The 19506-nt window shown below is 45.1% G+C and overlaps 2 protein-coding genes across 4 annotated transcripts in view; one reads left to right on the top strand and one right to left on the bottom strand.

Moving 5' to 3' along the window:
* Positions 1–19506, bottom strand: part of LOC135912296 (venom serine carboxypeptidase-like) — a 174799-nt gene that overhangs the window by 98874 nt on the left and 56419 nt on the right. The gene's annotated exons all lie outside the window — the stretch shown is intronic.
* LOC139061119 (probable serine carboxypeptidase CPVL) lies at positions 453–17761 on the top strand. Its single transcript, XM_070540696.1, has 4 exons — positions 453–591; positions 3911–4094; positions 8593–8923; positions 16334–17761. Exons 1-4 carry the CDS (start codon positions 530–532, stop codon positions 17134–17136), a joined length of 1380 nt encoding a protein of 459 aa, XP_070396797.1. The 5' UTR covers positions 453–529; the 3' UTR covers positions 17137–17761.

The following is a 19506-nucleotide window of genomic DNA, read 5'->3' as shown; positions in this document are numbered from 1 at the left end:
TTCATACAAAAGCTCGCACCCACCTGAAACTACGGTCTTTCACAAACGTTGCAATTCGGCGCATATAAACGGAAACGGTATTTCCGTTACGGTCACCTGAAAGCAAGTTTTTCCAGAACTACGCTTTTAACATTCCTGCTTGAGAGGAATACTGGAGAGATGTACGGGCCGCGTTCACTGACCTTCTGCGTCATGGACGCCCCACACCAGTTGTTTAATGTGACTAAAGCAGTTGTTCCACACAAAAAAAGAGCGCGAGAGGCTCGCGATTTGTAAGCGGGGCAGGATTTCGATATAAAAACACAACTCGCAGTTCCTGAGACGGTACAGTCATGAGGGCCAAAGTAAGAAGAGAAAACGCAAAGGCTCTAAACGCCGAAAGCAGATGCCGCAGTTTGTCATACGGCGACGTCAGAAAGTGCTCACGGCTCGCGCGGCAGTACGGAGAAGCTCACAGCCCAGTTCCAACGTACACTGAGCTGGCAGTGCTGGGCACATCAGGCAAACGCAATTACTTCGGTCATACGGCATGAAGCCAACAAAAGTCTGCATAATCGTGGTCTTCACATCAACCCTGGAGTTCATTTATTGGTGAGCCTACTTATGTTTTCCACACAAAAATTTGCTTTTCATGGAAACCAATTGCTCAGATATAAAATACCACTTTTACAGGTCTTCTGACTATTGATTACTGAGAGTCACTCTGTTTTGACGCGTCAGTAAAGATATACGTGTCTGTTCGAATGTATCGTTTAGTGAGTATGAACCTGACGAAACATAATATGCACTCAGTGGTTCTACCTTTCGCCGAGTTGGCAGTTCATAATGGCAAGAATATGAGGCCCACTAAAACTTTGGGCTATCATAGTTTACCAACTCCATCAAAGGCTCAATTTATTCAGTCAAAGTTCTAGTACAACGAACTGCACTTGTGTGCCTTCTTGTCGTTGCAACGGCCTTTTTTTTCGCCAGCACATTGCGCAAACAACTAGCGTTTCACAACAAATACCTATTTGAAAGGTCATTTGCTCAAAGCATAAATACATTCTTTTTTCTCTCTTTGCTTTGTACGCACCGCGATGCCTTCATGACTTAGGCATTGCGACCCTAAGCGCGAGGACCAGGGATCACATCCTGGCCAGAACAGCCACATTTTGATGTGGGCGAAATGCAAAACGCCCGTGTTCCCTATTGTGGGTGCACGTTAAAGAAATCAACATAGTCAAGATTAATCAGAAGTGCCCCAGAAAAATATCATGGTTATGACACGCGAAATGGGTGAATTATTTTTATTTGTCGCAAATGAAGATCAAATTACGTTTGAAACGACTTGAATGCAAAATAGAAGCTCGAAACCAGCAAATGTAGGGATTGCGCAGTGCACCATAAAAAGTAGCGTGTTAAGCGCTATATCCCAAATTAAGAGTTCAATAAGACACGTATCAAGACAGTAGTATCATTAAAGCTCGACACAATATACGGGGCGTCCCAGCTAACTTTAGCCAGAGTTTAAATAGACACTAATGCCACTTCACTGGACAGAACCAAGCTAATGCTGTTTTCCGTCGCTTTGCGATACTCAAAGTATTTTTTCATTCAGCCTATTGAGATAATTAGTCCTAATTAATTTATGCACTTTTCAAATATTATAAGTAGATAATATGTGTCAGTGAGAAAATTCAAAGCGACATCAAAAGCTAGCAATACAGCTTTCTCTTCCTCACTGCGTGCTACATAAAAGTATTTTTCCGAGCGTGAAAGATGCCCGTGAACATACGCAAGGTGCCTCGAGCGGCCAGTCGCGCGGCCGTTTTGCATGCTATTGCAGGCTTCTTTCACGCTCGGAAAAAAACTTTTATTTAGCACTTATTTAGGAACAGAAATAATATCGGAAGTTTTTCATGCCGCTCTGCAATTTTCCCATTAACACTTTTCATTTAAATATACTTTTTGAGAATTTGATTATTTATTAAAACTAATTATCTAAGCAGGTGAAATGACAAAGATAGTTTGAGTCTCGAAGCAACGGCAAACAACATTATCTTTGTTCTGTCCAGCTACATTGCATTTGCATATTTTAAAACTCTGGCTAAAGTTAGCTGGGACAGCCTGTATATGCTATCAGGTAACATTCGATGCGGCAAAAGGCACGTGTTACTGCACCTTAAACATCATCTGAGATTTGGAAGACGTTGAAACCAGTTATATTTGTACTATAAACCATTCCTCTTACAGAAACCAAACGCAGATGCTCCGCTCTCGATGATCTAGAATATATGTTTTGTGGGCATTTTTATACAGAATCTATAGAAAAGTTCAGGCGCCATAGAAAACGCGCAACGAAGTAACCTGCGCTTGGCATCGATGAGTAACTACTTATATCCTGTTGCGGTAAAAAGCACCCCTTTTATAAAAACAAAGAAGTACTAGTTGAGCTTCAGTCACTAGCCGAGTATCGAACCGCATGATTCTAATAGTACTGGAATGTCTCCGTAAACGCCGCAGACAAATGACAGGTTAATTCAAGTAGACGAAGTGACATCTTATAGAGCCTTCAAGTGCTCTACCTGTAAAGATCACTGTAACTAGCTGAAACAGAATAAATTAATCACCTGCGCTACTGTGTGTTCTCCCATTTTTATTTATTTTTGTTGCTTTGTTTTTGTGGCCACACAAAAAGAAATATGTCGCTTCAGTACTTGCACAGTAAAACGAGAACCCGAATCTGTCAGATAACGAAGCGCACAGCGGCTTCCTTAAAACAGTCGTCCGTTCCTGAAAACAGTCGTCCGTTCCACGCATCTACCATTCAGATTTTTCTGGAAATTTATTGGCTGCTTGAGATGACACCAAACGTAGAAGTCCTCACTTTAGCACGCGCCCACCTATACGCAAACAAAAGTGATGTTTTGTTTCGTGAAATGATACCTAATAGTACACTTGCGTATTAAACCTTGTGGCATTATTCTTTGAACAAGTAAACTCGATTGGCACAGTACAAGCGAATAAATATTTTGTGGTTCTCTATTCTGCACTGTATGCTGCAACATGACGATACTTCAATCAGCATTTTGTGTCTTTTCTGTTATTGTTGGCTGCGTAAGCATGTGGAAAATACAAATGCCTTGTTTCGCGTGCATGTTGTCACATTGCTGTGAAGCTGAACTACCATAGTTGTCCAACACATGTGACAGAACTAACTGTTTATCTGGCGACCCTGTGCCCAACAAAAGAACTAACTCTCAGTACAACAATAGCGGCGAGCACATTCTTCGATCCTCGATAATCTGATCTGCAGGTCAAGCGCCTCGGTTATTATACATGCCTTGTCAAAAGTTACAGCGTAATCACTGTTGCCCGCGTACTTTCCAGAAAGTACTGTGCAAATCGTGTCACGCGCACCATCTGATTACACATGGTTCTGTGACATTAGACAACGAATAGAACCGGCGATAATATTCGAGAAACTTCAGATACAGAAAAGTGCGTCTTGCCCTGAGAGATAACATTTAGCATTTCTTAGCCGTAGTAACGTGGTCACCGCTAAAAGATAAACAAGTGCGCGTGTAAATATTACCCGTTCACCTAACATCGGGTTCACAGTAACAATAACAAATGTGCATTTTTAGCGATAAAACATTTGCACCACTCGACCAATACGCTTTTCTTCTTTAGAACCCGTTGCTGCCAAATCGCGTTACAAACTGTTTAAGCAAAAATGAATGTGAACACGTCTTTTTTATCACTTCATTCTTTCTAGTATGCTGCAGTCTTGAAGACACACAGGAATGTTCTGTTGGATTTTCTAGCAAACAAAAACAGTGTGTGCTTAAGCCACAATGTACGAGACTATAAATAAGAGTCTGACTCTTTAGTAGCTGTTGTCTCCAAAGAATTCCATCTTCGTTAGCTCCACAGGTTCCGGGCCACTGTTCTTGACACCTTTCATAGAACAGAACAACTGTAACGAGGCCAGGGCTATAAGCAGAGTGAAGCTGTTCAAAAAGGAGGTGAACGTCACTGCTCACTCGGGCTTCATCACTGTGAACAAGACACTTGGAAGTCATCTCTTCTTCCTGTACCTACGAGCCCAGGTAAACATTCGCTTCACAAGGAATTGCACCGTAAAATGAACGGACGAAAAGAAGGAAGCGCAGAGCTACAAAGTTGTAGTTGTAGATCCTTGGTATATACTGGCACGTACCCTCTCTGGGGGATTGCTTGTCACAATAAATGCCTCCTGTCTCCCTTCTCGTCTTTTACCTCACACCCGCTCGTTATTGTTTTGCAGTGAAGCAGCACTCACTTCGCTTTTTAAAGTATTGGTTACACGGATGATCAAAGCTTCCACGATGTGTACCGCGTCATTAGCTTCGACTAGAAATCCCGTACATGAGCCGAATTCTTTATGCAATGGCGATTGCTTTTGGCAATCGCCATTGCATAAATGGCACAGCTGCGGCACAGCTGCGGCACCATGATGTCTAAGCGCATTCAGGTTGAACGCAGATTTTAATGGTACTGCCAAACCAGCTACCACATATCGCGTGGAAATGCTTGACTTTTCACCAAGACTGGCACTAATAATTACGTAGCTTACTTTTTACATCGGAGCTGTCTTAAGCTAGTGTCCAGCGTTTCGTGATGTGCGTGTGCAAAGACTGTCATCATGTGGGCCGCGTTTACGGAGGTATGAGCCATTGCTTTAGAAGGATGTGGGCCCGTAGGGGTATGATCCTATAGGCGAAAGACGTAGTTTATCTTAGTTCCGTTTCACCCTTCAATGAGTAGGACACGTGTAGTCTGCGGAACTGCGGAACGAACCGCACTGCGGAACAGCAGCGCTCATACGAAGAGCAACGGCGGGAACAGACCGGGAATGTGCGAGGCGACGGCAGGCAGCAACGAACAAAGCTCGTGGATCAAACGCCAAGCGCATGCGAGCCGCCAGAGATGACGACGCATATCGCAAGGCGAAGAATGCTGCCCAGTTACTTCGGCACCATAGTGTCAACGTCGATCGCTTTAAGGGTGCGAACGCCAGGTCGCAACGAGACTGCCTGGATCGCAATTTCGGCGCCAGTTGCAAGGTGTGTTACAAATTTGTCTGACAACGATCTTACTACGATCGTTGTCGTGACGGACGGAGAGAAGCGGCAACGTGCGTTCAATTTCTTAACGCGGTGTTTCCCCGACCAGTATCTGTCCGACTATCACCGGTGTGGTACGTGTCGAAATGCTCTCTTAAAGGGTGCCGTTCCGCTTTTCACCATGACGAACGGTTGCGTGTACGCGCCCGTGCCAGCGCACCTTCCGAAGTTCAATGTTCTGGAGGAATGGCTAGTCTCACCTCGCCTTCCCTTCATGTGCATCAGACGTCTGACACACGGGGGTGGGCAGCTCGGAATCAAGGGATAGGTAATCAACGTGCCCATTGACGTGTAGGAGACAGTTCAAAGTCTTCCACGGTACATCGACGGCATGGCGGCTGAAGTACACATCAAACACCGTCTGTTGTCAAAGCCCAGTTACAGAAAGGGTCTTGTCAAGAAAGGCAACGTAAAGGCCTGGATTGCCTTTCTGGTCAAAAGGCCGTTATACAAATATTATGTGTGCGATGACCAGGAGACTACACAGGATTCCCGAGAAAGAAGATGAAAGAAATGACGTAGGACAAGACGATATGGAGAAGACGGTCGTCGTCGAGGACCCAACTGACTCAATTCAGTGCGCCGGTAGGATTAGCGCGATCAGTCACGGTGTAGTGTATGACGACATGTGCAACCACGTTGCCGAACTGGAACAGCAGATGCATTACGTGGTCATAGCACCAGGCCATAGTTGTATACAGGTCCGCTGGCCAACCACCTTCCCAGAGTGGCTCTGAATGTTTTTTGCTTCTTGCTATTGCATCAATTGTTCCACATATCTTCCTTTGTACTTATGTAACCATTACGTTCTCTCTGCTTGACTTCGGGTCCACAATAAAATATATTGGGCTTCGATCTCGATCATAGTAATAGCGTAAAGTCATCAGCTTCTTGTTTTCATAAATGTGCGCAGTCGACTCGCGCTTGAAACTTTGACTCACATTTTGCTAGTTGTCAAAATTTTAAAGGCGTAACATTTCTATACCTACTCAAATGGAAATTTGTCCGTCCGTCACGTAAGGCGAATGCAATTACTCATACCGCCTAAAAAATGGTTCATACCTCCGTAAGCAATGGTTACTGCCGTAAATGATCAAAAATGCAATGGCTGATACCCAAGTAAGGCAGAGGCTACGTGGGCTTTCTTTCAAGAGTAGCGCAGAGTATGGCACCTCTTGCAGAAAAAAACTAAGCTTGACGCTCTCTTTCAGTGCGTTTCTCATATGTATAAATCCATTTTCCGATTTTCCCACTCTTTGATCCGCTCACATTTCGGCAGTATTCTCATTAAAGATTTTTCCCAGTTTGTAAGGTAGCAAACATGACTCAGTCTAGTTATCCTCCCTGCCTTTCCTTCTTCCCTTCTCTCTCTCTCTTCCCAGTTTGCTCTACAGCTGCATGCTATTTTATTTACATAAGAATACGACAACGCTACCGTTGATATCGCGAGAAGCTTTTATACGGAATAAACAGGCTTTGATACTATTTTTATTGATATTTGCAGCGGGAGGATTCTTGCAATGCAATCAAAACGAAATGCGAATATAAGTGGCCCATGTTCCAGGCACAGTGAATACAAAAAGCTTATTTCGTGGTATAGGAAAAGAGAGAATAGCACGCAGTGACTGATCAAGAATATCTAAGATGTGCCCGTGTGCCGCTGTGTCTCGGCACAGCTGTGCCGAGACACAGCGCAACATAAGATTAATTCATTAGATAACACTGCGGAAACCCTTTGGTCCACAGTAGGGTTTCATCTAGCGATACGAAGAATATTTTTCTTAGATATTTCAGAGCTTATACAAAGCCACTTGTGCCACGGTCGTATGGAAATGGCACCTGCCAGTGACAGGGAGAAAAAGAAGAAGTAAAGATAAATAAAAGGAACATCTGGGGCGTTTTTCGGGAAATGCCTTAAGCTGAATGATGTATTTTAAAATTATATTGCAATTGCAACATTTGCGTTGCTCCTCATTTTCGCTCTTTTCCTTCCTTCATTTCTTAACATTTCACGTCTACTATGTACTTTCTACACCGATTGAACAATGGGCCAAGTACTCCTTAACAAAACCCCGTGATTTCCTTCCTTTTGTCTTAAGCGTCACGAGCTCTTTCTTGTTCATAACATAGTAAACAAGGTTACGTTTCGTCCTACTTGTATTGCAAAACAATTGTTTCAACCAATTCTTTTTTGTGCTTCGCAAACTGGTGAACTCGAAAGGTCCTTGCCTCACAAAGAAATGATGAATTTAATGAGAAGCTGTATTTGTTAGCCTGCGTCAAGACCTGGCATGCTGGAACAGGTAGTAAATCCCAAATACATTCGAAGCGCATGAGGCACGCACAATGCGCAGATGGGCTCCCCACAGGCTTAGAACCTTCCGCAGCTCCAAGCTCGTCTCCCGTTTCCGCAGCGAAGCTCGCAAACTTTCAAAAATTTCATTTCTAACTATATAGTAACCCCAGTAGTACCACGGAACAGGTTTAAAGGTTTCGCCAGCGTTACGTACAGAAGACGAGGGCGAGAACCTCTATTGAATTTTTCTCCTAACCTCTGAGTAACAGGTGAACTCATGCTTTTTTCTGGCAATGATAAGTATTTCGCCCGATTATTTCTACAATTCAGCACCTCGAGCACGAATCGTAAACTAGGGGTGATACAGCTGCTTACTATTCCACATCCACAAGCACAAAACATCTCTTATATCTAAGCTCTTCACCATAAATAAACAACACTCTACAACGTTTTACTATTGCTACCAAAAGGGTTTGCAGATAAACCTGCCGAGCGGTCTCCTCACGCAGCAGTTACGATACGCCATAAACCGCTATCCCGTCATGTTCCGCAGCCACAAATTATGAAAACACTGTGATATAGCTCTGACTACGGGGTCCAACTCCGTCGAAAAGAGAAAACTACAGTTTGTCGTGGTTTCGTCATGTCGTCGGAAGTACTGTAGTTCTTAATTACACTGTAACCCAAAAGAGAACTGAGAGCCTTTTAAGTTTATACAAGTTTTTCTAAAACGTGACAAAAATTGAAAAGTAAAAACAAAAGTAAAACAAAACATGCTTCCAGTAAATTGCATCCGCAAGCTTTACATGCAACAAATCAATTTTAGTGGCACTGCCCTCTTGAGGTAGATTCTGCCTGTGGTTCCGCTTTCTGTTAGAGTCCAAAATAATAATATAAATAATGTATATCATTTAAATAACATATAATGCGTGAGTAAATTGTGCGCTGGCTCACATTTTTCAAGTCGGTTCGTGTGCAGCCCCAACGAAGCTATGCACTCGAGTTTCCTTTTCCCGTGCGCATTGTATCACAGCAACACCGCAGTACTTCATATTCACAGTACTAGCAAATAGAGTACTATACTGCAACATAGTAATTGAAAACAAAGCTAGATATTTCCACAATTACAGCTAACTCATTTTTCAGGAGCACACGTGCACCACTCCGCTTATGCTTTGGACACAGGGAGGACCAGGACTGTCCTCCCTATTCGGCCAATTTCTCGAAATCGGACCATTGGCCATCAACAGCGACGGAAATCTGTCCAAGCGGCTCCGGACTATTCAAAAGAACGTCAGCATCATTTACCTGGACGTCCCTGTTGGGGCGGGCTACAGCTTCACGAAAGATCCTTCGGGTTACGCACACAGCCTGGAGGATATCAGTGCGGCTGTCACTGAATTTCTCGGCCAGTTCCTGATTCTCTTTCCTGAATACAAGGACAGGGATTTCTACGTTGCCGGAGAGTCGTACGGAGGTGCGCATCTTCATCGATTAGGTTTCATAAACTTGCGTAAACTCCTCGCTGCACGCATGAGCATGATGCGCAAGCACCTTGGTGTTCCTGCTCAGCAGGTGTGTGGGTATAACACGTACATACACTGGCCGGAGCGCAACGAATAGCAAACTTGGAGTTAAATTTATCCAGCCTTTTCATTACACCACCTCACCATGAAAGTGCGACACCTGGGGTGATGTTCCTCGTTGTTCCATAGTCGCAACACATCACCTTCTATGACAAGTTCAAAGTAGTGGCACGCCAAAGTTGTGGCATACAAAAGTTTTGGCAAGCCCAAGTTTTGGCACGCCAAAGTTTTGATACTTCTGGTGCTTTGATAAGTTCAAATTTGTGGTACTTCTGGTGTTATGACAACTTCAAATTCGGGGCATGCCAAGGTTGAGGGGTGCCATAGTTGTGGCACACCAAAGCTTTAGCAGGCCAAAGTTGTGGCATGCAAAAGTCGCGGCAGGCCAAAGTTGTGGCAGGCCAAAGTTGTGGCAAGCCAAAGTTGTAGCAGGCCAAAGTTTTGGAAGGCCAAATTATTGGCAGGTCAATGTTGTAGCAGGCCAATCTTGTTTCAGGCCAAAGTTGTGGCAGGCCAAAGTGTGGCAGGCCAAAGTTGTGGTAGGATGAAGTTGAGGGGTGCCATAGTTGTGTCACACCAAAGCTTTGGCAGGCCGAAGTTGTGGCACGCCGAAGTAGCGGCACGTCATAGTTCGGGCAGCCCAAAGCTGAGGCAGGCAAAAGTTAAGGCCGGAGTTGTGGCATGCAAAAGTTCTGGAAGGTCAATGTTGCGGCAGGCCAAAGTTAGGGCGAAGGTTCCGCCTGGCTAAATTTGAGGCCAATCTTGCAGCAGGCCTAAGTTGAGGTATGCCAAAGCTGTGGCATGCCAAAGTTGACCAGGACAAATTTGTGACACTTCTGGTGTGGTGACAAGTTCAAAGCTGTCACACTTCAGGTGTTGTGAGAAGTTCAACGTTGTGGCACACCAAACTTGTGACACGCCAAAGTTATTACACATCTAGTATTGTGACAAGTTGAAAGTTGTGATACTTTTGGTGTTGTGACAAGTTCAAATTTTAGCATGCCAAATTTGCAGCATGCAAAGCTGTGGCAGGCCCATATTGTGACAGGCCAAAGTTGTGAGAAGTTCAAAGTTGTGGCAGGCCAATATTATGGAAGGCCAATGTTGTGGCAGGCCAATGTTGCAGCAGGCCAAAGGTGTGGCTTGCCAAAGTAGTAGTATGCCAAATTTATGGCAAGCCAGAGGTATGGCAAGCCAAAGGTGTGGCAGGCCAGAGTGGTGGCATGACAAATTTGTGGCAGGTGAAATTAATAATATTTTGGGGTTTTACGTGCCAAAACCACTTTCTGATTATGAGGCACGCCGTAGTGGAGGACTCCGGAAATTTTGACCACCTGGGGTTCTTTAACGTGCACCTAAATCTAAGCACACGGGTGTTTTCGCATTTCGCCCCCATCGAAATGCGGCCGCCGTGGCCGGGATTCGATCCCGCGACCTCGTGCTCAACAGCCCAACACCATAGCCACTGAGCAACCACGGCGGGTGCAGGTGAAATTGGTGGTAGGTCAAAGTTCAGGCAGGTCAACATTGAGGAAGGCCAAAGCGGTGGCATAGCAAAGTTGTGGCACGCCATAGGTGTGGCAGGCCCCAACTTTGGGGCCTGCCACACCTATGTGACAAGTCATGTGACCCAAAACTGTGACAAGTCAAATTGACACATGTGACATGTGTCAATTTGACACATGTGACAAGTCAAATTTGTGAAAGTTCTGGTACTGTGACAAGTTCGAAGTAATGACACTTCTAGTGTTGTGACAACTGCAAAGTTGTGGTGCGTCAGTCATAGCATGTCAAAGTAGTGCCGTGCCAAAGTTTTGACATGCAAAAATTGTGGCAGCCCCAATTTTTGGCAGGTCAAAGTGGTATCAGGCCAAAATTGTAGCATGCAAAGTTGTTGCAGGCCAATGTTGTGGCACACCAAAGTTGCGTCACGCCAAAGTTGTGGCAGGCAAAAGTTGTGGCACGCAAAAGTATTGGTAGTTCAAATTTATGGTAGTGCAATTTGTGGCAGGCCAAAGCTGTGGCAGGTCAAAGTTGTGGCAGGCCAAAGTTGTGGCATGCCAATGTTGCGACAGGCCAGAGTTGGGGATAATGTTCTGGGCGGCCAAATTTGAGGCCAATCTCGCGGCAGGCCAATGTTGAGGGAGGCCAAAGTTGTGACATACCAAAGTTGCGCCAGAACAAAGTTGTGTCACTTGTGCTGTCACAAGTTTAAAGCTGCAACACTTCTGGTGTTGTAACAAGTTCAAAGCTGTGGCATGCCAAAGTTGTGGCAGGCCAATGTCGCGGCAGGCCAGTGTTGCGACAGGCGAAAGTTTTGACAAGTTCAATGTTGCGACATGCCAAATTATCGGAAGCCAAAGTTGTGGCAGGCCAAAGTTGTGCCAGACCATAGTTGTGGCAGGCCAAAGATCTGACAAGCCAAAGTTGTGAAACTTCTGATGCTGTGACAAGTTCGAAGATATGACACTTCTTGTGTTGTGAGACTTCAAAGTTGGGGTGTGCCAAGGTTGTACCATGCCAAAGTTATAGCATACGAATGTTGTCCCATGCAAAAGTTGTGGCAGGCCAAAGTTGTGGCAGGACAAACTTCTAGCAGGCCAAAATTGCAGCAGGCCTGCATTGTGGAAGGCCAAATGGTGGTAGGCCAAATTCGCGTCATGCCAAAGTTGAGGCAGCCAGATGTTGAGGCCAAAGTTGTGGCATACCAAAAATGTGGCAGGCGAAATTTATGGTAGTCCAAATTCGTGGCAGACCAAAGTTGGGGCCAAAGTTTTGGTCAGTCAAATTTGAGGACAATCATGCGGCACGCCAAAGTTGCCACATGCTAAAGTTGCACTAGGACAAAGTTGTGACACTTCTGGTGCTGTGGCAAATTCAAAGCTGTCACACTTCTGATTTTGTGAAAAGTACAAGCTTGTGGTAAGCCAAAGTTGTGGCAGGCCGAAGTTATCACACTTGTGGTGGGACCAGTTGAAAGTTGCGATATTTCTCGTGTTGTGACAGGTTCAAAGTTGTGGCATGCCGAAGTTGTAGAATGCGAAAGTTGTGACATGCCAAAAGTGTGGCAGGCCAATGTTGAGGCAGGCCAAGGTTAAGGCAGGCCAAGTTGAGGCCAAACTTGTGACATGCCAAATTTGTGCCAGGCCAAAATTGTGGCATGCAACAGTTGTGGCAGACGATATTTATGGTAGTCCAAACTTCTGGCAGGCCAAAGTTGTGGCAGGTCAAAGTTGTGGCATCCAATATAGCGGCCGGCCAAAGTTGGGGCCGATGTTCCGGTCGGTCCAATTTGAGGCCAATCTTGTGGCAGGCAAAAGTTGAGGCATGGCAAAGTTGTGGCATGCCAAAGTTGCACCAGGAGAAAGTTGTGACACTTATGGTACTGTGACAAGTTCAAGGCTGTCACACTTCTGATATCCTGCCAAGTTCAAAGCTGTGGCTCGCCCAAGTTGTGGCAGGCCAAGGTTATTACGCTTCTGGTACTGTGACAAGTTGAATTTGCGATACTTCTGGTGTTGTGACAAGCTCAAAGCTGTGGCATTCGAAAGTTATAGCATGCCAAAGTTGTGGCAGGCCAATGTTGCAGCAGGCAAATGTTGCGACAGGCCAAAGCTGAGGGGGGCCAAATTTGAGGCAGGCCAAGGTTGTGACATTCAAAAGTTGCGGCATGCCAAATTTGTGGTAGTCCAAATTTGCAGCAGGCCAAAGTTTTGGCAGGTCAAAGTTGGGGCAGGCCAAAGTTGTTGCAGGCCAAGGTTGAGGCAGAAGTTCCGGCAGGCCAAATTTGAGGCAAATGTTGCAGCAGGCCAAAGATATGGTGGGCCAAAGTTATGACACGTCAAGGTTGTGGCATTCCAAATTTGCGACAGGACAAAGTTGTCGCATTTCTAGTGTTGCTATACGTTAAAGGTTGTGGCACGCCAAAGTGTGGCCTGCCAAAGTTGTGGCATGCCAAATTTATGACACTTGTGGTGCTGTGTCAAGTTCAACTTTATGATACTTCCGGTCTAGTGACAAATTGAAAGTTGTGGCATGAAGATGTTGTGGCATGGCAAAGTTGTGACGTGCCAAAATTCGGGGAGTTCAATATTGTGGCAGACCAATTTTGCGGCAGGCAGAAGTTGTGGCATGCCAAAGCTGTGGCAGGCAAAATTTGTCACAGGCCAAAGTTCTGGCAGGTAACAGTTGTGCCACGCCAAATTTATAGGAGGTCAAAGCTGCAGCAGGCCAAAGTTGAAGCGATAGTTCCGGCAGGCCAGTGTATCACTGTTCTACTGCATTACAGCAGGTGTCCCGCGCGCGGCATCGCACGTGGTCACGCAGCGTATGATTGGAATGCCTTGAGAAAAGCATGAACGCTAGGCTGTTGCTTTCTATCACTTTCGATGCTTCACCTTCGGGCGAAACTGCCAATGCTCTTTGTGCTTAGAAAATTGTTTGTCTTTACAGTAGAATAGTCATCTTCAGCAAAAACCCCCTGAAAACTCCTGTCAGTGACTCCCCTAAGGTTTACTTATGGTCATCGATGGGCACTTTTATGCTCCTTGTCTGGTTGAAATTTTGGGCAGGTAATGCAGTGACAACAGCTTTTTGTGTTGTATGGGCTGGCAAGTAGAATAAAGATGCGTTAACCCGTGATAGCAATGGCCAGCCCATTACCGTTAATCAAGAAATGTTAGAGAAGTTTGTTACTTGATGCAAGCGTCTCTAAACAGCACCCCCCTTGCATTTTTCGCTGCAGATGATATCTAAGGTAAGTTAGTACAGGCGATAGGCCTGCTGCTAACGTGGGGGATGGGGAAATGTCCGATCACATCAATATACAGTGAAAGCTAGTGCAAGCATGAGCTTGCATTGGTTTGAAACAATTAGCCGTCAATATGGTACGTATTTCTTTGTTAATTTTTGTATGTATTTATAATTAATACCTCACAGATCCCGATGTGGGGTACTACATGAGGGATGGGTGATCGCTTCAGTGAAATGAGGGCTCAAAGGCAGCCTTGAAACGATGTGGATTGGAGTGGTGCACGGCGTCGGCGGAAAGGTCATTCCAGTCCCGGGCAGTATTCACAAAAAAGGAGAGAAAGTGCTAGGTGGTCCGGTCACGCGGAAGACATGGAGATTTGACGCAATCGCCAAGGTTGACGGTGCGCTGAAGTGATGACTAATGTACGAGGAGCATAACGATAAAATGGGTGATATATGCACCGTCTAAAAGCATGACACTTTATATCTAGATTAAAAATTCCTTCTTCTAAATTTTAGCTAAGACACTACTGTGGTATGAATAATCAGATTAATTAAAATGAGCTGCACGATTTTGCACTGCTTCTGGAGTATTAGAAAGGGCGTTTTGGTGTGGGTCCCAAACAGAACATGCTTATTCTAGCTTCCGTTTGACGAAACTTAGATCAGTTAGTATTTTTAAGGATGAGGGTACGAAGCGCAAGTTGTGGCGAAACTAAGAGAGCGTGCGATTGGCTTCGTTAGTGATGTGCGTAACAAGGGAAGACCAAGAAAGATGACTTGAAAGTGTAAGACCGAGGTGGCCCACGAATGATACGAATGATACGCATGACCCCACGAATGATATGTCCGAGTTGCCGATAAGGTACTTTGGAGTATGGTGAACAATCACCCAATGAAAAGGTACTAGTGAAATCCTTGTAGGGTCTCGTGACATTAGCCACATGATGAACCAAGTGGTGACATTGTCAAGATCAGTTTGCAATGTTTATACTGCCCCGAGTGCCAGCGGGATCTAACAAAAACATTCTTGACCATTCCACCCTGCGAAGGTGGATGACCAGCGCTCCAGCGACGATGTAAACATCGTCGTAAGAAAACTTGTGGGACAGGCTTTATTGCATCGCTCCTTGTCACTTAGTATCTTTGGTCACTATGGCTTTGGTGCCGCTATGATATACACTGATCGGCATACTGGCAACTGCAAACACATTCTTTGAAATTGTCAAATCGATGCACGTAAGCCGTTGGGTGGTCGGTTGGGCCGCATGTGTGATATCGTAAGCGATTTCTCTGCCACACAAAACTTGTAAACATCTCTCTTTTCCGTCCCGACACATCCACATTAATATCGCCGACAACAACCTCAGGGGTAACGTCGTCACAACTAAGCCACGAAAAGGGAGCAGCCATGAACCACACGTAGCTAGAGCCATCCCATTTTTTTTCTTGCTTACGGGGGTATGAGCCATTGATGACAATTTTCGGCATGTTGTTGTGTATTTGCTATGCGGGATTACAAAGAATGTAAGCAATGTTCACTTCACTTAGCTGAATGCTTGTAGCCTTGGCCTTACGGTGCTGAGTCATTGCATTTTTTGCTCGCTTACAGGGGTTTGAATGCTCACTTGGATATGAGGCATTGATGATGATAGTGTTGTTGACGGAGAACCAAAATGCACTGAATCCTAGCCATCACAGCTTCGCTGCAAGATCTTTTATTTTTGTTTACCAGCGAGCTTGACAAGAAAAATCACCGGCAGTCTTCGTGCCACTTTTACTTATTCTGTACAAATTCTTAACGTGTAGCACTGCCGCTTTCGTTCATATATTTCCTTTTATATAACAAGAGCACCATGACATAATATTCCACTGTAACAAAGCTTTGCGCTATCTCCCTTCTCATGTAAAGTGTAATGCAGGCAAAAATCTTAGGGTTTGTCTGAGCTAGTTTGAGAACATAAGCCGTGATTTCGCAATCTTCTTCCCATTCCTTTAACGCAGCTCTTTCTTCCTATATGTAACTCGCGCCAGAAGCACACCTTATGGTCTTTGTGGACGTATTTTCTGTTTACAAGGCCACATCCCCTTCCACCCCGGCAAACGATTGCAAGATGCTGATAGCACAGGCTCGTACTCATTGTCGGTTTGATTATATTATCAAACCTTTTATTATTATATTATTATCATTAAATTACCAGATGTGAATAAGGTTATTATTATTATTGTTATTAATATTATTATTATTAGTATTAGTAGTAGTATACGTTATTTTTCTTCTGTCATCACAACATCCTAATTTCATGTAGAAGCTTTCATTAGTGTATGCATTCATTCTCGACTTTCAGTGCATAAAACTAAAGAAGTGCTGTACTGTGCAGTCATCTGCTCACACGCAGTTATCGCAGGCAACTTGTGCTTGTTTTACCAGGTTCATGTACAACACGACACAAAACGCGTCAGTCTGAATTTGCAACGAAGATATGAAAACTCTGCAGAAGTCGCCATGTTCTCAAATCTAACTTTCAATTTATTGTTTTGTTTTTCAGGAAGATACGCAGCTGGTATCGCATTCCATCTGCTCACAAACACAGTCAAACCGGTACCTCTCAAGCTCCGAGGAACAATTGCTGGGGTCGGATTCCTGGGGCCAATCTTCGATATAGCCGACTCCAGCGAATTTCTGTACCGTGCTTCAATGCTCACTAAGGAAGGTCGCGACACTTTCACGAAGCAATTCCAGGTCATGAGAAGCCTCTTCGCGTCTCGTAAAGTGGAAGAAGCCCTTTACCTTTTGTTACAGACAATCTTCACCGATAGCACACAGCCCACCTTGTTTCAAAAGCTCACGCTGTACAACAATCAAGCGAGCGCTCTGTATTCTGAGAAGCCTGCAAACATCATAGAGTACTCCCACTACGTCAACACGACGGCTTTCAGAGAAGCCATACATGTTGGGCTTGACGTTGAGTTCGAGCCATACAGTCAAATCTTCATGGCCAACCTGGCACTGGACATCGTGACGGACATCAGCGCTCAGATAGAGCTGCTGCTCAACACCAGTCAAGTGCTGTTCTACACGGGGCAAGTGGATGCACTGTTTCCATCGACGAACCTGAGAGCTTACTTCCGTACACTGAACTGGACAGGAGCGTCGCAGTACCGAAACTCTTCTCGTGGTGTATGGAAGGCGCTGGACGGTTCTAACAGCATAAGCGGTTACATAGTTCGAGTGCACAATTTCACCGAGGCTATTATACTTGGAGCGGGCCACTACGCTGCAGTGGACAAACCAGATGAAGCCTACTATTTGATGTCAAATTTTATTGATTCAAGGAGCACGTTAGCCTAACGCTTACGCGAAAGAAACAGTTGCGTCAGCCGACAGGCTTATTCAACGTTGAGTTAAATAAAATAATTTGATAGCATCATCCTTCTTTCAAAGCTCTGAAAGACACTAGCCCAGTTCCATTATTCAGCGTATTCGTTCAACAATATACGTCACGTTGATGGCAAGCATTTGTCACACGCATTTGTTGTCGGAAGGTTGCTGAGGGTGCCATCAGAAAAGTCGTGTAGATCGTACAACTCAATGAGCCTGGCCTGAACAAAGATCATTTTGATAAAAGATTTTCTTGTGTTTTTACACGCCGCGGTAGCTCAGCAGTTTTAGAGCAGCGGTGCTGAGCTCGGGGTCAGGGGCTCGATCCTCCCGGGGCTGGCCGCATTCCTTGGAAAAGGCATGTAAAAACGGTCACGTAATGGTACTCGTTCGAGAACTCCAGCTGGTCTGAATTATTTCGGGGCCCTCTATTACAGCGTACCTCGTAAGGATATTGTGGTACAAACTTTTTTAAACAGGGTTGAAGTACCTCAGACAGGCTGGCCAACGTTTCGATAGGTGGACCTATCTTCGTCAAAGGCGGCCTCGTCATCCTCGGCGTGTTAGTTTTAAAGGGTTAGTGCAGTGACGTCACGTGCGGGTGTTGTCGCTGGCGGCTGGTTTTAAAGAGAGAGATTACAAGAGGGAACAGGCGCTGTCGTCCGACGTCTGTGAACCTCATTCTCAAGACGAAGGGACAAGAGCGTGAGAGTGGGCACGCGGGGAGGAAAGAAAAGAAATAGAAGCAGAAAAAAGGGGAAAAGAAGGAAAAAAAAAGCAGGGGGGTGCCAGGGCCGTACCAAGACACAACAAAGGGGGGGGGTGAAAGAAAAAGAAAGAGAAAAATGAAATCTTTAAGAAATACGGGGGCTTGGGAGCGTGTTGGGGATGCGAAAGGTTAGGAGGTAATCCGGGGGAGTCGTTGGCGGCATGTTTTTGAGGCATTAGAACGGCCGGTCAAGCAATAGGTCGAGTAATTTTGAAATAGTTAAGGTGGCGACGGGGAGTCTGCGGTGCAATGTGTGGGGTGATTGAAAGGCAGCGGCATGGTCTTTCAAGGGGCACTGCCCCACGCGCTTAACGTAGGTGTCGTTACGGCGGCATCCAGAAGGCGATGGTTGAGGCGCCGAAAAAGGCATATTGACTTCGGAATGTGTTGTCGAGGGGGTTTCAAAAAAAAAAAAGACTAAAAAAGGGGTGAGGGGGAAGGGGGGGGGGCGAAATCGGTATAGCAAACAGGAGGGCGACGCGTGCAGAAGCGGGCGCGGGCAAGTGTACATGGAAGAAGGGGATCGTACACTTGGTATAGACGTAAAATCCTGAAAGAGTACATTAAATTGAGTAGTAGGCAGGAAATTTTTTTTTCTTTTTCTTTTCTTCCTCTCTCCCCCTCTCCCCTTTTTTTCCTCCGAAATGAAAGAGTAGGTGAGGTTAAGAATAAAAGTTGGCTGGTGGCCTAATGTGTTTTGTGTATTGGTTGATGATATGAGAGTTTCAGATTTAAGTTACAGCTTTTAAAGATTCTAAGTTGCCGCGTGCCAAATTAATTCCTGTCTGGTGTAGGCAATTAAACTTGTGTATGAGGTATGATTCCGCGTACTTCCTTTCGCGAGGGGAACGGAAATTTGTTTGTAGTATATAGAGCCTTGCTTTGTCAAACATATGTCCATGTTCATTAAAGTGGCTGGCTACTGCTTTGGGTAAATTGTGTTTTGTGTCCGCGCGGTGACCATTGAGTATTGTATTGATTTGTTGTCCGGTCTCACCTATGTATTGTTTGCTACAAGCGGCGCATTCTAGACAGTAAAGGATATCGTGGTTTTCGCATGTAAAACCCCAGAATTACGATTATAATTAAGTTTGTCGTGTTCCTTTTTATAACATTCTCCTACCTTGCATATTCACAGCCGGAAATTTGGGACCGAACTAGGCGTGGAAGCACCGCTCACTTTGATAAAAACACGCTGCGATGTTCGTCCCCTTCAATGTATACACAGTGAGTATTTACTACGAATAAAGCAGAGTGAAGTACAAAGATGACAATGATGTTGAAAAAGATGAAGCAATATATGTGCCCAAGGCATTACTGTCCTGCTGGTACAGTGTTCGTCTTCTATTGCCAACTCTTCTGAAAGAACTGCAAAATAGTCTTTAAAATTTGGCAAACACATTGCTACCATGCGTCCGCAGTCTAAAGCTGGGTGCTTCTGAGCAAAGCGCCACAGGAACAATTTGATGTCAAAAGCCACATTTACACACGCAACAAAACATATGTGGAAGTCTCCAATGGATGGGGCCACCACACTATAGGGGCCTTCATTTTCGGGTTTTATGTTTTCT

This window comes from Dermacentor albipictus, chromosome 6 (genome assembly GCF_038994185.2).
Source record: "Dermacentor albipictus isolate Rhodes 1998 colony chromosome 6, USDA_Dalb.pri_finalv2, whole genome shotgun sequence".
NCBI classification, from domain to species: domain Eukaryota; kingdom Metazoa; phylum Arthropoda; class Arachnida; order Ixodida; family Ixodidae; genus Dermacentor; species Dermacentor albipictus.
The sequence above is the reverse complement of the archived record's forward strand: the minus strand, read 5'-3'. Positions and strand labels throughout refer to the sequence as shown.

What these genes read in the sequence shown, in the direction of transcription:
- LOC139061119 (XM_070540696.1), top strand. Translation starts at nt 530, where the DNA reads ATGAAGCCAACAAAAGTCTGCATAATCGTGGTCTTCACATCAACCCTG. An exon ending in TCCTGTACCTACGAGCCCAG is followed by an intron (nt 4,095 to 8,592) that starts GTAAACATTCGC and finishes CTCATTTTTCAG; the next exon opens with GAGCACACGTGCACCACTCC. An exon ending in TGCCGGAGAGTCGTACGGAG is followed by an intron (nt 8,924 to 16,333) that starts GTGCGCATCTTC and finishes TTTGTTTTTCAG; the next exon opens with GAAGATACGCAGCTGGTATC.